The 18,284-nt window shown below is 31.8% G+C and overlaps 1 protein-coding gene and 1 non-coding gene across 2 annotated transcripts; one reads left to right on the top strand and one right to left on the bottom strand.

Annotated features, from left to right (window-relative positions):
- Positions 1-2,837: 2,837 nt before the first annotated feature.
- On the bottom strand, positions 2,838-16,927 carry LOC111992215 (uncharacterized). The gene is made up of 5 exons (XM_065764972.1): positions 16,726-16,927; positions 13,200-13,381; positions 12,732-13,088; positions 11,711-11,784; positions 2,838-2,928 (listed from the first exon to the last, which is right to left on the bottom strand). Exons 2-5 carry the CDS (start codon positions 13,254-13,256, stop codon positions 2,838-2,840), a joined length of 579 nt encoding a protein of 192 aa, XP_065621044.1. The 5' UTR covers positions 13,257-13,381; positions 16,726-16,927.
- Positions 6,532-6,617, top strand: LOC111990741 (small nucleolar RNA Z102/R77). The gene has a single exon (XR_002880694.1). It is a non-coding gene; the product is annotated as a small nucleolar RNA Z102/R77 (small nucleolar RNA).
- Positions 16,928-18,284: the final 1,357 nt, after the last annotated feature.

The following is an 18,284-nucleotide window of genomic DNA, read 5'->3' as shown; positions in this document are numbered from 1 at the left end:
GTGCCAAGTCCTCAATAACTAGTGCAGGCCTTGTACATTTTTCTTGTTGTTTTACTCAATTTGATTTTTTCTTTTGTACTCACCGGTAGGTTAGGTTGACAGTTATCAACTGCTTGTACTTTGTGGGGGCTTACCTAGTTTTTAAATATAGTTTTTTGTTTTGCAATCCATAAAATGGTGAGTCTCACACTTGAATTTATTATTTGGCTAATATTTTCTAAATACAGTTCTCAAAAAACTGTATCCTATTTTCCTTATTTAAAACAAGATTTTGAAAACAGCTTAAGAGGTGTTTTTGGATATAGAAAATGTTTTTAATAACATAGTTGTAAATAAATTGAAAACAATAGAGCCCACATATTTGTCCAAACTCTTTTATCTCTTAAATTTAGGAGTTTATCTTTATCACAAAATGAATTCTCATATTTCAAATTTAAAACTTATCTTCAAAAAAAAAAATGATGAGCTTTATTCTCTTATCATTATCCACAAAAAAGAAGGTAATCTATAGATTTTACACGTTACTTTTTGTAATTTTTTTTAAAATCTCAAAAATAAAAATGGTCTCCCAAACAATTATTTTTGTTTTTAGTATTTTGAAAATTGTTCTTAAAAGTGCGAGCCAAACACGTAAAATATAAAAATTATTATCTAAAAATTAGTTTCAAGTTCAATTTTTTAAAAATTATTTTTATATTATTTTGTAAACAAAAACAAAAATCCTTCTACCAATCAAGCCTTAATATTCTCAAAAATAAATTTTGTATCCACCTCAAAAATAGATTTTGCCCATTCCACTGCTCTTTTTAAAGATAGTACTTATTTATCCTGATCAATCAATTTCAATGTCAAGTGCACATTCAAATCCACGTCTTCCCACTTAACTTACCTATTTTCAAGATTAATATTCTCAAAAATAGATTTTTCCCATTTCTCTGCTCCTTTTAAAGATAGTACTTATTTATCCTGATCAATCAATCTCAATGTCAAGTGCACATCAAATCCATGTCTTTCCACTTAACTTGCCTATTTTCAAAATCAATATTCTCAAAAATAGATTTTGCCCATTTCTCTGCACCTTTTAAAGATAGTATTTATTTATCCTAATCAATCAATCCCAATGTCAAGTGCACATTCAAATCCATGTCACTAATTTGGTATTGATCCACATCAAAATGACGGCCAATAAAAAGTCTCACTTTTTTTTTTTTTTTTTTTTTTTTTTAATTTGGTATTGATCCACATCAAAATGACGGCCAATAAAAAGTCTCACTTTTTTTTTTTTTTTTTTTTTTTGTGTGGATAATTCAAGATGTATAAAGGGAGGGGAGGGGAATTTGAAACTTGAATGTCATGGAAACACTAAAAAGTGCTAATTAGTAGAGCTATAAGGCTCTTAGCAGTGAAAAGGCAGTTTCACATAGCCCAAATCCTAAATGCATTCAAATAGATCTCTCACACAAGTACAAAGAATAGGAACTACACTTAGAACAAAGAAAAATTTTTCCCTTTCTCAAATTTCTACACAACAAACTAAAACTTAAACCAACAAACCAAGTCAAATACAAATTGTTATAGAGCAGAAACCAATTAGAGAGCTACCAAACAAAATTACGGCACACACACTACAGAGCACAAGGACAAAATGGGCTTTTTCCCTTTTCAGGCAAATTAAATAGCTTTATACCTCATTTCTCAAATTAATTAGGGAAATGACCCCTCTTTTAAAACTCGATTTTTGATAAATCGAGTTAAAGCCTATAGTGGCGTTTTTAAAGAGCCTATAGTGACGTTTTTTTAACTCGACCTCAATGAAATCGAGTTATAGGTAAAAAAAATTGCCTGTAACTCGATTTCATTGAAGTTGAATTAAAAAAATGTCACTATAGGTCTTTAAAACGTCACTATAGGCTCCTTAAAATGCTACTATAGGGCTTCAGAATTTTTTTTTTCTAACTCGATTTATCATAAATCGAGTTTTAAAGAGGGGTATTTTCCTAATTAGTTTGAGAAATGGAGTATAAAACTATTTAATTTATCCGAAAAGGGCAAAAGCCTATTTTGTTCCAGAGCACAAACAAAACCCAAAGTAGCACACAACTTACTCTTCAATTCATCGCACCATATAAGTCTTTCTAAATTCAACACGCACAAAACAATTATCCAAACCAAGACATATTTATAAGCGGTCAAGTCGGCTACAAATTACTTTGCCACACAGAAGTCCACATCCCATAATATTAGGAGAGGAGCAAGTTAACTAAGGTCAGCTAGAAGACTTCTTTCTTTTTCTTTTTTTAATGTTGAATTCCAATGCCAATTAAATAAGAGAGCAAAAGTCGGCTATTTTGAATTCCTATTTCAACTCAAACTTTGTCACAGCTAAACAAGATTTAAATTATAGCCACATCAAATAACAGATCTCCACCTTGGTTTGAATTTTTTTGATACAAGATAGAATTTCTATTTTAGCATAATCTAAGTGTATATGTGTATAAAACTCTCTCTTGAAGACTTGATTCCTGGCCCTTGCCCCCCACACCCATTTATACTTGTGTCGCATCAAGGGTGTACCGTGGTGGTTTGAATTTGATCAAGCATCACAAACAAAATTTGTGGACCGCCAAATTTAGTCAAATTCCTCTCCATCTTCGCAAGACTTCTATCATTCAATTCACAAATGCCTTTAGTACTGAAACCAAATTAGAGCTTAACCAAAGAAAAAAGTGTTTATTACCTAAAACTACTTCTAAATGCGCCAATAGATACCAAATGCACCAAAAGATTGTGCCAAATCCAAATTAGAGCTCAACCGAAAGAATAGAGTGCATTTCATATCAAGCAACGTCCAAATCCACTAGAAGATGGTGCCACAAGTCTCTATATTGATCTTTTCCTAATTTTTCTCTGAAATCTTTCTCCCCAATACTAAAATCCAAGTACAAGTCAACAAAATCTCAAAAGAGAACAAATGCCTATGTGATGAACTCTGGCTCAAAAGAACAAATTCAAATGCCTAGGTAGTGAGTCTTGACTGTGATACCAGATCCAAATGCCTAGGTGGTGAATGTTGGCTTTAAAGAATAAATCCAATTGCCTAGTGAAACTTGGATCTTATACTGGATCCAAACATTTAGGGAATGAACCTGGGCTCTAAAGAATAAATCCAAATATATATCTAGGTGGTGAACGTTATCTTTGATTCCCTTTTGTTAAAAAAGTGGAAGCTCAAATATCAAGATTGATTGTGAAAATTATTTATTAGGTTGAGAAAGATGTCCAAAAATAATAAATAAGAATGAAACAAAAGAAAAAAAAAAATAAATAAACACAAACACACAGAGAGAACACCAGGGATTTATGTGTTCTGGCCTCTGGCTTACATCCATGGGTGACAACGAAGAGAAAGTTATGCTAACAAATTTGAAGAATATAAAGATGGTGCAGAGGCACTCTCATAGAACCCAATCCTCAAATACATCCAAATAACTCTCTCTCAAAAGTACAAAAAAAAAAAAAAAAAAAAGGGATGCAACTAAAACAAAGAGAATTTTTTTTCTACCTCAAAATTTTGCATTGAACCCTCAAAGAGATTACTCTTTAAGTCAAACCAACAAATCAAGCTAATACAAATTGCAGTTGAGTACAAACTAAATAGAGAGCTACCAAACAAATTTACAGCACACACATGAGAGAGCACAAACAAAATCTCTATAGTTTCAGCGTACAAAACAATTAATCAATCCCCACAACATATATATGAGTGGTTAAGTCGACTACAAGACAACCGGTCAAAAAAAAAAAAAAAGAGTGGTCGAGTCGGCTACAAATCCCTTTGCCATTTATCCAAATCCCATAATATTTAGAGAGGAGTAAGTTGCATGGCTAAGGTCAGCTAGAAGTATTTTTTTTTTAAATTTTTTTTTTTTTTAATGTTGAATTGCAATACTAATTTAATAAGCGATCAAAATTTGATAATGTTGAATTTCTATTCCAGCTCAAACCTTGTCAAGGCTATAACCAACTTAAACAAGATTCAAATTCTTGCCACATCGAATAACAGTTTTATCTTAATACTTTGTGGTCCAAAGTGCCTTTACCAAAAATATGTTTGTTTTATCTAAATAGGCTATATATTATTTAATTATATTGTTGCCTTTGTACATAAAAAAATTAAATTACATTAAAAATATACTAAGTAATTAGTATCAATACTAGGTAACACATGAAAGCAAAGATGATTGTATTGTGTGTATGTGGACAAATTATTAGGTACTTTAAAGTCTTTACATGGTATTCCTTCTTCTTACATCAATAGTTAATCATACTATGAATTAATTAGTAGAACTAATTGTTATGTATGAGTAGGGAGTACCACATCACAGTACTTCCAAAGTATTACGTAATTATATACATTTGTGAATATTTTTAATTCCTACTTCGATGACCATTGCATATCACTACACATTGAAACAATAATCACATTATTATCCTAAAAACATATTAGATCTTTCTAGACTATGCATAACAATGTTTTCCTTTATTAAAGTTTAAAAAATCTTATATGCATGGGTGGTTGATGGCTTGATGCTACTCGTTGTTGAAATTTTATGCACATTTTCACCATTGTGAACCTATCTTGAAATTACTAATTCAATGGTTCCAACATAATTTTTTTAAAAAGATTTTATGTATATTTTCATTAATATTAACCTATCTTGAAATTAATAGTTTAGTGGTTCAACATAAATTATTTATTTTAAAATTTACAAAAATCATATTATAAAAGAAAAAAAAAAGATTTGCAACAATTATATATAATAACAAAATGTTTTTGGTAGTATGCAGCTTACCTTCTTTTTTTTTTTTTTTTAAATTTTAAATGAGAATTTATCTATAACATTCACTTCTAATACTTTTCATTTATCATCAGACTAAGACACCAATTAGTTTTTGGTGTAGGCAGAAATAAAACTCAAGATCTTTTTTTCGACAATAAAAGACTTTATCGGCTAAGTAAATTGAAATCCAATAATATGCAGTTTGCCGGATAGAGTATAAAAACTAATTGAGTTAATTTTGTACCATACTGCTGGTACGGTCAGAATTTATCATCCCAATAGCATGGCTGAAACTAAAACTTAGTAGTTTTGTGCCATTTAAATACCGGCCATATCGGATAAATACCAAATTTTGGACAGAAAATAGGTACCGGACCAGTGCTGAACTTACATAGTTATTCACAGAAATTAACGTTGACTCTCACGTTAGATCAGCTCACTTCATCACTTTTTTTCTTCTCAGACCATCAACTTTCTTTACTTGAACTGGTGGTTTCTACTTTCTAGCAACATGCACTATTCACTGAGATTGAGGAATAGAGCTCGACAAGGCTGAAATAAATTGGAGAGAGAGAGAGAGAAATAACGTGTGTTTATAGACTATAGAGTTGATAATAGTCAGAAGCGCGTACGTAAAGTAGGAAAAAAAAAGTGTCGGAAGCTGTGAGAAATTGAAAAAATTAAGTTGGAAGTTACAAGAATAAAAAAAAAATTGTTATCTTTGGTTATCACACACTGTTTACCAGGTTTTAAATGGTTTTAAATTTTAAATTCTTATTTAGTTTTTACCAACTACTTCATTCATCTGTTTGGGAGGGGTAGAAGGGGGAGTAGAGTAAAGCACAATTAGGAGAATTAAAAAAGTGGGTTTGCGGTGGGCATAATTAAGTTGGGTATATAAAACCCATTTATCTATTTATCGTCCATTTAATTAATTGCTTCTAACCCAAACTCAACTCAACCCAATTATTAGAAGTAAACTCCAACCCAACCAATTAGGGATAACAATTTTGCCCCGCTCCGCTTGACCCGCCTCTCCCTGCTTTGCCTCGTATAGGTTTTCCCCGCCCCGCAAAAGTGGTGGGGCGAGGATGGGACGAGATTTTAGACCCGCACCATGGGGTGGGGCGGGGATGGGTTTACGCTTTTTAGACCCACCCCGCCCTGCCCTGCATTATAAGGGTTAAATTGTAATTTTTTCATACCTTAAAACCCTACTATTTAAACAAAAATATCATAAACTTATTTTATTCTACCTAACATGGTTCTACCTCTTTTTCTCTCTAGCAACGTTGGAAATAAGGTACCAATTTTAATTTTTTTTTCTCTTTATTAGAAACAAATTTATATAATATTGAATTACTAATTTCATTCATGATTCATACGTCTTTCTCAACTTACTTTTCATCATGAACATAATATAATTTTTTTTTTTAATGAGGTACGGGTCTAAGGCTCTAAATATTTGTTTGTGTCATTGTTTTTGTAATTTTGTGTGGGCATTTGGCTGTTATAAAATATAAGGTATGCCGTCACACACCCCCTTTTCTCTTAACACTTGAAATTCCCATTGGCATTTCACTTTGCTTAACAACACTGCTTCTTTATGCTTGTCAAAATCCATATCTATTTTACAAGCTGGGTTTTTGTTATTGAATTTTCATGTTAGAAATATGAGGTGGTGAATGGAGAAGGAGATGATGAGAAATATGTTTCCCTATTGGTCTGATTGTCGATATGATGACATCAATCATGTATTAGGAGTTTGGATTATTTTATTGTGTCATATTATGAGATTTTTGTTGTGATATTGTCTTGTTAAACATTTAGATAATATAATTTAGTTTTTGCTAAAAAATAGTTTGATTTGATAGGATAAATTTATTTATAATTTCAAGTATATTTTTATTATTGAAACATGCCATTTTATTTGAAAAAATGGTAATAGTTGTAGGGAAAATTAACAAGAAATAAAGTTTTACGATGTAGGGTGGGGCTTCGCGGGTCTTCGTAGGGCCTTAAGGGGTGGGGATGGGGTAAGAAAGTTTCCCCCTCATGCGGGGCGGGGCGGGGATGGGGCAAGAAAAATCTACGCGGGGAGGGGGCGAAGATCCCATCATTTGACCCCGTCCCACCCCATTGCCATCCCTACAACCAATTACCTAATAATCAAAATTACCAAAATGCCATAAAACTTGAAAATGACCAAAGTACTCCTAAAATCCTTTAAAATTACCAAAATAACCTCCAAATTAAAAAAAAAAAAAAAAAAAGATCAAGTGTGCTCAAAATCACTAAATAAAATTACCAAAATAACCTCCAAATTAAAAAAAAAAAAAAAAAAAAGATCAAGTGTGCTCAAAATCACTAAAAATTACTAAAATACCCCTTAACTTAAAAAATGACCGAAATACTCTTGAAACCTAAAACTTGAGCAAAATCCCCCATAAACCTAAAAAAATGACTAAAATCCTCCCAAAACTTAAAAAATGACCAAGATATCCCCGAAACCTAAAAATTACCAAACTACCCCTAAACCTAATAAAATGACTAAAATACTCCCAAGCCTATAAAATGATTGAAATACCCTTGAGAGCTAAAAAATGAATAAAATACCCTCGTAATCTAAAAAATGACCGAAATACCCCCAAAAGCTAAAAAATAAATGAAATACCCCCGAAACTTAAAAAATGACCAAAATACCCCCATAAATCTTAAAATTACCAAAATACCCCAAAAACCTTAAAAATGACCAAAATACTCCTGAAACCTAAAAATTAGCGAAATACCCCCTAAACCTTAAAAATAACCGAAATACCCTCGAAACCTAAAAAATGACAAAAATACCCCTGAAACCTAGAAAATGACCAAAATACTCCCTAAACCTAAAAATTAACCAAAATACTCCTTATACCTATAATATGATAAAAATACAACCTAAACCAAAAAAAATGACTAAAATACCTCCAAAATTTATAAAATTGCTGAAATACCTAGAAACCTAAAAAATTATCGAAATACCTCCAAAACCTAAAATATGACTAAAATATTTCTGAAACCTAAAAAATTACAGAAATACATCCTAAACCTAGAAAATTACCGAAATAGCCCCAAAATATAATTTACAAAAATACCCTCGAAACATCCAAAATACCCCAAACCTCTATTTTGGTAATTTTAGAGGCTTCAGGTGTATTTTGTTCATCTTATACGTATGGTCGTATTTTGGCCATTTTAGATATTTTGAGGGATATTTTTGTCATTTTATAGGTTTAAAGCTATTTTGGTTATTTTAGAGGGTTCATGGTATTTTTGGTAATTTTAGAGGTTTCAGATTATTTGCGGTCATTTTAGAGGTTTTGGGTGTATTTTGGTCATTTTAAAGGTTTAGGGGTATTTTTGTCTTTTTATAGGTTTGAGGGTATTTCAATCATTTTCTTTAGCTTTCGGGGGAATTTTGGTCATCTTTTAGGTTTCTAGGGGGTATTTTGGTCATTTTTAGGTTTCAAGGGTATTTCGGTCATTTTTTAGGTTATGACGGGTATTTCGGTCATTTTTTAGTCTCGGAGGTATTTTGATCGTTTTTTAGGTTTCGGGGTATTTTGGTCATTTTTTAGGTTATGGGGGTATTTTGGTAATTTTATTTTGGTTCAGGAGGTATTTTGTTCATTTTTTTTAGGTTTTAGGGAGTATTTCGGTCATTTTTATGTTTCGCGGGTATTTTGGTCATTTTTTTAGGTTTTAGGGGTATTTCGGTCATTTTTAGGTTTTGGAGGTATTTTGGTCATTTTTAGATTTATGGGGTATTTTGGTCATTTTCTAGGTTTAGAGTGGTATTTTGGTAAATTTTAGGATTCGTGGGTATTTATGTCATTTTTTTTAGTTTTGGAGGGTATTTTGGTAATTTTTGAGGTTTCATAGGTATTTTGGTATATTTAGTGGTTTTGGGTATTTTAGAGTTGAGTGATTTGTAGAAATGATACTTGGATCATAATTGGGTCTAATTGGGTACCCAGTTAAAACCCAATAAACATTAATATTAAACATTAATATTAATTGGGTTTAATTGGGTTAATACTCATTTAACCCAATTAATAATTGGGTGGGTTTGGGTCTTATTTAAGTGAGTGGGTTTGGGTGGGCAAATAGGTTTGGGTTGATTTTGCCACCCCTAGAGTATATTTGACCCAAAATTAGTCTACTTTTAGCTAACTCTACTCTATTCCACTCCACTTCCCCTCCTTCCCCCCTCAATCTTACCAGTCACTTCCATTTGGTCTAATTATATAAACATGTTATTGAGCTGAACTTGTAACTTGTATTTGTAAATATCCATAACCGAAATATTTCATTACCCCAGTCTAAACTGAAATGGTCTCCAATAAGGTATTGACTCCCTTGATAATTAAAAAAAAAAATCTTCTATCAACTTTCACATTAACTGTTATTCTTCTAAAGAATCTTGTCTTATGTAAACATATATTTGGATATTGTATGGTCATCCAAACCTACTAATCAAAATTCATATTATTGTTTAATCACCAATAAGTTCTAAAGCTACTAAGAGTGTAACATTAGTCTCAATAGAATTTTAGCTATTTTAACTCAAAAACTCCATTTTTATTACTTTAACTAATGCACCATTCATAGATAATTACATAGTTTTAATATTCTAGCTATCACTAACTACTTAAATATTACTAGTAAGGGGTGCAAGTGTAAGGCATGTGTTGCCCTTGAGGGAGAAAATTTAAGATAGAATATTTTTTTGAAGTGGTATCAAATCACATGTTTACATTTAGAATAGTTATTTAACATATGACTATCTATTTAGTATGATAATTTATTAGGAGAAGATATTTGGTATCAAATGATACTATGTCTATAGTATCAAAATTCAATAAGTGTGAGACATGTCAGCAAAAATAACGAACCCACTAACAATTGAAAGACATGTGTTAGTGGGTAGTTATTTTTGCACACATGTCCCTCGCTTATTGGATTTTGATACGGATGATGTGGTATCATTTGATAAAAATTACTTTTTCATTTCTTAGAACCTATTTACTAAAGATAGTATCTACTCACAAATTTTTTTTTTACTAAGAATGATAACAAATATCGTCATCTTCCCACAATTAACAACTAAATTTTGTGGGTTCCAATTAACTCAGCTAGTAAAATTTTTTATGGTTGAATAAGAGATCTACGGTTCAATCCCTGCCTACACCAAAAACCGATTGGTGTCTTAGTCTGATAATAAAAAGCTATCATCAGGAGTGGACGTCATAGGTTGAAACTCTCTCAAAAAAACAAAAAACAAAAAACTAAGTTTTGATAAAACGTTGTCACAAAATTTAAATTTTCTCAATAAATGATGACATATACCACAATTGAAACTCTTCATCAAATTAAATATCTACAACCATTTGCAATGAATATTTTGTTATTCATACTTCCTTCTTTATTATTTTATTTTATGATCCTAACAACGATGCTTAGCTTACTTAATTTTTAATGAACACATTTTTAAGAAAGAAAAAAAAATAAAAAGAACAAAATAATAAAATACATATGTCATTGAAGTTTCTATTAGATAAAATTATAAATCTAAAAGATTTAAACTACTAATAAATTAGTGTTCTCTAGATAACAAATAGAATACCATACATCACCATTTTTATTTTCTAAGTATGACTAACACATAAAACTCAAAATATGCGAAGAAAATTTTTGGGACATTAAAATTTAATGAGGCATTTTATTTATTGCAGAATGAAATATTCTAGGAATCATAAGATTTTGTTAGGATTTAACTAAGAGACTAACAATAGGGATTATATACTTGTCTACAAAATATAAATGAGGAAATTATTTAACTTTAAAATTGGAGGGGATGAAACTACCCCAAACATAAAGGGTGAAAGTACTTCTTTCCATAATTCTTTTTTGCTGGTAAAACTATGTGTTTTTTTTACTAAGCAATGTGTTAAAAAAATAAAAAAAAAAGTCAACCCAAGAAAACTGTCAGTAAAACAATGAATTTTGGCTCAACAAATTGGCTAAAAAAAAAAAAAAGCCAAGAAAACAATAAATGTCACGATATTTTCTCAATACCTTTATTTTAGCTATAATGGGCCCCGGTATGAAATTTTATATTTTTATTTTATAGTAATGCTACATCCACAACATTTTCAACAGAAATCTTAGGTGGTAAATTGTTATTGGTTTTTAATTGGGACAACCACTTTAAATTGTGCATTAAAAAAAAAAAAATCAACAAAAGAAAATTGTGCATGAAACAGTGAATATTTGCTCAACAAATTTGACTTAACCAAAAAAAGAAGTCTAAAAACACAACAAATTTTCACAATATTTTCACAATACCTTTATTTTTAGCCGTGGTGAGTTTCAGTCTGTATATTATTATTTATTTTATAGAAATGCTATCTCCATAATATTTTCATAACAAATTCTAGTTGGCAAGTTGTTACTGTTTTTAAAATGGACCCACGACTGACATCACTTTTTTATCTATGAATAGTAGCTTACGTATGATTTGTTGTGAAATTAATGTGAAAATGTTGTGTACTTAACATTTTTTTTTATTTGCTCTATAAGAAACTGAGATCTCAACAATTGTGAAAATATTATAATAACAACAAGTGTTACAACATTTTCAAAAAATATTTATTTTCAATTGTGGTTGGTCATTGTCTTATGTTTTATTATTTAATTTTGACTTATAAGAAATTAACACCTTAATAATTGTGAAAATATTGTGAAATTTGTTGGGTCAGTATAACAATATATATCCAAGCTCATATATATATATATATATATATATATATTTAAAAAAGAGCACAAACCGATGACCAAAAAAAAAAAAGTGATGGCTAGATCCAAAATGGGCAATGCGGGACAAAGTTGAACCCCATCTATCCTTAAAATAGGAAAAAAAAAAAAAAAAAGCAGCAAAAATGAAACATGAATAGAGGGAAAAGAAGAAAGAAGAACAAATTCAATCCTTTAGCGGGCGTTCATTTTCCCTAACCAAATATAAAGTAACATGGCATTACATGGTCAGATATGCTTTCAAGTAGTATATAGAGAATTTCACAAATCATTTCATTGGGATAATCTTTTCAGTCTATTAGGAGTTAAACTTCATAGGAACTTTGATAACATTGAGAAGACTCTTCCTTGGATAAATCATAAACAGGTAGGATAAAAGGTTATCCCAGTCTGCTATGCTATAGGCAGTAATAATTGAGGTCATATATGAATGGTTCAAGTTAAAAGCTAGACCTCACCATAGCAGTACAAAACTCAGTTATGGTTTTTCTATATTACTCAATTATGTAAGATTTGACTGACATGGTGCATCTGAATTAAGAGGCCACTTATTAAACTGCAGATAATACAGACCCTCTTTAATTTCCCTTTCTGATTGCCTGATCACCTTTACCAGCATAATTCATGCAGTTCCTTAAATGCAGATGGCCATGTCCATCATTCACACAAAAACAAAGATATAACAGTTCATTATTTGCTTTCCATCTGCAGTACCTCTCATCAACAAGCTGTCAAGTGTCCAGAAACTATACATTACAGGACAAGAAATATAAGTGATCCTTAACCCTTTCTTTCTTCAGTAAAACTACCTTTTTAAAGCATAAAGATGGTGCATTGGGATAGACCAACACAGTATTTTCTAGTTCAGATTTCTAAGGATGTCTCTAGCATGGTTAAGAGGCCTAAAAAAACAGTATGCAAGTCAGAAAAAAATAACAAGAACATTCATGACGATCCCACTAGTCACCATTCATGTTTGGCAGACAGGTTATGCCCAGTTCCAAGTATTTCAATGCTAGTGTTAAGAAATCTCACCACATCCATCAATACAGAAACCAAGTTCTCAGGGGCAATTGGAACAATTGCAGTCTCAACCGAACATTCGACTCTCATTCCGGGTGGAGGCAAAGTCTTAAACATCTGTTGGAATTCCTCAATTGTACCTAATGCTGGAGTACCAACAACCCAAGTGTTTGCTTCTAAAGCCATACCCATGATTTCCTTGTAAGCTGCCTTGGAGATGTTATTTGCCTCTTGCAGTTTTAGGAACTTACTCTCCACAGAATTACTGTCAGAATGATTAGCCATGGGTGCTTGAACTGGATGCAGAAGCTTAGACGTAGGAAGTTTAGCAGGCTCTGAAGAAATGTCAAGGGAAGATAGTGCAAGATCCTGGCACATAAGTAGAACTTACATGTTACTATTACTATGGCATACCAATCACAGAAAGCTAGACAAATGGGCTGTAATTAAAAAGAAAAGTTAAATGTGGTTTGCTCAGACTATTTCTCTGGTGTTGCCTGCAGCCTTAGTTCCGGAGCATTGGTCAGAATCTTCCATTCTAGTATGTAGTTTCCTGTAATTATGATTTCGACTATTAAATTTTTCATGCTCTGACAAATTTGTCTTGTGTAACTGGTTTTCTGACTCAACCTCCTCCCCCGAACTTTGACCCCCCCGCAGCTCTTTGTCAACAATGAAATGTAAACAATGAATATAATAATTAGCTATAATACCACATTAATCATAAAAGCTACTTTTTTATAACTATTAATAATAAAACTAAGAAAGTAAAAGTTCCTATATTGGCAATTGAGGTCAGCATAGACCCTAACTTTTGGTCCATCTATCTTGGAATTAAGGTAATTCATCTTTCTTTGTCAAAAAAAAAAAAGAAGGTAATTCATCTTTCAGAACACCTAATTCAACAACCAAGTATTATGTAAGTGAAGGTACTACCTCAAGCCCAATCAAAGACCAATTTCTTAGAGATCAGATCTTTAGCAGTTGTAATGTTGATTCTTATAATAGAAGAATCAACACAAGCATTGCATTTATAGTCCTCTAATATATAAACCATACAAAGATTTGGTTACTTTTTGAGGAACATCAAACAGAAATTTGGTTGGATTAACCAGGTGATTAGTCTAGGCTTTGGAAAACTCAAACACAATGCTGCAAATTACTTATAGGAGCAACTGTTGTTTGATACAGGACATGTGAAGCATTGAGATTTTTCTTTATGGAACTCAATTTGAAGCATTGAGAAAATTAAACTTAATGGAAGAAAATCACAATTCACTATCTTATATTGCAACAACAGTAACTTTATGGTTAATGCATTGAAATTAAGCCGAACCATTAATGTGATGGAAAAAGAATATACAGATAGAATGACATGGAGAGAAAAATAAAACTGTTATCCTTCCTATCATAGCTAAAAATGGTAGATCTCACCAGATTTTTGTCAATCTTGAGCAAATTTAACTAATACTTTCTCAAATTAACAAAAATGGACAGAAGATACTAATCAATTTCAACAAGTTAAAACTTTTCCTGTAACAACGATAATAATAAGGGTAAGTTACACTGATACACCTGAGGTGTAATGAAATTAAACTTGCTATACCCAACTTTCAAGAAATGACACTCCACCCCCAAATGATAAAAATAATTGAAACCCCACCCTCTTTTTTGAAATAATTTGGGGGTAGTGTTAATTATTTTTGATCATTTGGAGGTATGAAGTCATTGAAGAAGAAGAAGAAGAAGAATTGCTATACTCAACTTTCAATAATTGACACTGTCACCCTCTTTTTTAAATTACTTTGGGGGCAGTGTTAATTATTTTGATCATTTAGGGGTGTGATGTCATTTACCCTAATAATGAAGAAGAAGAAGAAGAAGAAGAAGAAGAAGAAGAAAGAAAAAAATTCCTGTAAACAGTATTCAAATGATTGGAGAGAGTTTGGATCTCAATACAATCTACCTAAAACTTATCCTGACTTCTAGGGACTGAAGATGCATGTATTCTCCATTCAGCTTACAGATATTATAAGTTCCATCAAAATGTAAACAGCTTACACCTTTTTTTAATGTTTGGATAGGTGTAAACAGCTTACACCTGTTGATGAATGTACCCGCCATTCATATAAAGAAGGTAATTTCCAATTGAGCACTTGTTGTACCCTTCTGCTTCCATCATAGATTATTAGATCTCCACCATCAAATGTTGCATTTAACTACTTCCTTGAAGTAAGCTTTTATGAACTGAAAATTTGGGGGGCACAAATAGGCCAAATTTTTCTGATAGAGCAGTACGAAAAAAGAACAGGTTCATTTTAAAACCACAAGGTATGGACTTGATATATGGATGGAAAACAATTTTTGCACTAAACTGTAATCTCGTTCCAAATTGAGAAAGATCTAAATAGAATAACCTTATAAATATTCAATAATGCTTTATGAAATGATATCAATGTAATTTGCACTAAAAATCATGACAATAATGATATGTAATTTTGTGGTTTATGACACTTGCAATGTGGGCTGTGGGAAGCAAATAACGGAAGCCCATATGACACTTCTTGAAATATGTAAAAGGAAACATTGGTATGAGCTTTGGTCAATATGAAAATTTATTTTTCATTGGTAGGGAGTCTAAATTACCTCAAACCATTCAATTTCTTCTTATGGTATAAAGAAAAATAATTTGTAAATATAGGCAGCTACACCAAACAGGAAAATTAACTTATTATTATACCAATTAGTATAGCACTTCAAACTAAATGTCCGTGCAGATTTCTTCAATATTGTGGAGAAACAACGCAAAAAGAGAAAAAGTAGAAGATTTTAAATTGAGAAGTGTTGAATCCAAGAACAGAACATCAAAGTGAGCTTTATTGCAAACCGGAAAGCAGAGAAAGATCTTCTTCACTTCTATGGAGGGTTGTCCTTAATTGTGTTGCATCCTAGGAAGCACACACACTTCATTTGGGGTGTCCTACCTGTCTCATGCTAGTGTCATACCCACCGTGTCATTTTACAATTTTTGAAAAATTGCTCATAGCGTAGTGTCCATGTCCATACTTCCTAGGTTCCATCCTATGGTTGGGGTATTCAAATATTTCCTAACTACAAAGCATTTGCTTCACAGTAAATCATCAACAATTGAAACTAATTCACAAAAATTAAAATAAATTTGTGCAAAGAGACATAAACATGCGTGCAAACACTCAAACAGGCACGCACATTTAGGAAACACAAATCTTCAAGAATCTTTGCTTAGAATTAAAACCCTTGTTTACAATCTAAGTCCCCAACCCATCAATCAGAAGAAGTTGTTTTCATGACAAGTAATTTTATAAAGAAGCTAAGGCTTAATTGGAAACCTAGACAAATATCCATTGCCCCAATTCCTTGAGAGCAAAATAAACCAACAAACAAAGTTTAATCATAGAGAAGAAATTAACAAAATTAAAAAAAAAAAAAAAAAATCTAACCCAATACTCAAAGCAACGCATAGTAGCAGTTTTGATAAACATTGGGATTTTTTTATAAAAATTAATCATAGAGAAGAAATTAACAAAATTAAAAAAAAAAAAAAAAAATCTAACCCAATACTCAAAGCAACGCATAGTAGCAGTTTTGATAAACATTGGGATTTTTTTATAAAAAATTAAAAATTAAAAAATTAAAATTAAAATTAAAATCAAACCTAATACTGATACTTAAAGCAAGGAGTCGAAGCAGAATTCTCGATCAAAATAAATTAAAGCATAAAATGAGAACAAGAAGGCCCAGTATGAAAACCCTAACCCAAAAATCAAACTAAAGCATTGACTAGAGTCTATCTTGAATACAAACAAAAATTCAGAGATGCAAGAACTCAATCAGAAACTTCTGCAAAGAAGTGGGTACAAATATTTTCAAAGAAAAAAAAATGAACAATAGACAAATACACAGAGAGATATGGAAATTAAAAAAAAAAAAGATATTGAAGAGGAATAAAAGAATATTGAGTACTCACTGAACTGTTCAATCTGAATTTCCCTGAGATTTCTGACAAAACAAACAGTCTCTAGAGAGTGAAATGGGGTTTTGGAGAGAATTGGGTCTTTTTGGGGTTTGGTCACTTTATCTTCTTCTGTTTGTAGAAGAGAAGAGAATAGAGAGTGGGTTTTACTTCCCGCCGAGTGCCCTTTCAGTTTTCTGCTTGGTACTTACGTTTCTCCATCTCCACTCCACGCCTCTATATATATATATAGTTTTGGGACTACTGGTTCCACGTGATACTCACGTGATGTGTTCTCTAACAAGGGGAGGGGATTTTTCCTTTTTTTTTTTTTTGCTGAATGTTTAGGGCACGTTTGGTTTGGTACATGTGTTTAAACACATGTTTTTAATTTTTAAATAACATTATGTATTTTTATACATTTTCTTATCCACACGTATTTTCAAAAAAAAAAACAAACAACGTTACCATACGAGTCCTGAAATTTTGATTTTCAACTCCATATATATTTTTTGGGGTAAACAAGATATAATAGCATAAACTACGAATTAACAAATATGTTACAACACATAAAAGTTAGATGGTGGTTCCATAAATACAACAAAGAAGTACTAAAGCTCGACCCTGTTCTAGCATATTGGTTGGCTTCACAATATATGTGTTTTATCTGCTTGTTAGGGATGTACAACACTCAATGCATCCAACTTAGTTGTGCTGAAAATTAGCCAATAAGCATGAGGCCCCTTGGGCAAAAATACTTCCTGGAGATTAGTCAAAGACTTTATCAATTCGAACACTTGGGTTCGATTCCCGTGGACATAAATAAAAAAATAAAAAAATAAAAAATCATTGTTAAAAACACAAGAAGACAATTGCACAGTAATAGAGTAATGCTAAGAACACACCTCTTTCCACACCCAAAATTCACGCCATTTTTATGTGTCAACTCTTAATTAGATTTTAGTATTTTCAAATATATGTGGTGGACTCATGTAAAAGTGTTGAAATCTAATCCAAAATTAACCTTTTTACTAAAGTGTGAATTTGGGGCATGAGAAGGGTTGTGTCGTGCTCCCTAGCATTACTTTTGCATATATTAGCCTATCATACGTGCCCATTAGGCCATTACCATGGCATCCTGATTTAAAAATATAAACGACAAAACATCAATAGGACGAAAATAAAAGAAGAACAAAATCTTCTAGTAACTACGCTGCCCTCCTTGCCAAAGCATTTGCGCAGCTGTTAAGTTTCCCTAGAGTAATGTTTCACCCTTGTTTGAGGTATCCTATTTGAGGAGAACCCTGCAAGCATCAGTAAGTGTTGTAAAGGAGCCCGAGTGGCTAGGATTTTGAGTAAGAAATCCCATAACTAATTTAGCATACAATTCTACTTCTGGGTAACAAAGTTGTACTAGTAATTGTAAACAAAGTGAGATCCCATCCCTAGATGCCCATAGTTTAGCTAGGATACAGGTGCCAAAGCCAATGGCTCATCCATTTGCCACAATGGTTCTTGACAATGCTCCTTTAGCCGTCCACCCTGGGTTTCTCATGGAGGATCCGGAGCTATAG

The sequence above is a fragment of the Quercus suber genome, unplaced genomic scaffold (assembly GCF_002906115.3).
Source record: "Quercus suber isolate HL8 unplaced genomic scaffold, Cork oak 2.0 scaffold_597, whole genome shotgun sequence".
Lineage (NCBI taxonomy): Eukaryota > Viridiplantae > Streptophyta > Magnoliopsida > Fagales > Fagaceae > Quercus > Quercus suber.
This window is presented reverse-complemented; position numbering and strand designations above follow the sequence as displayed.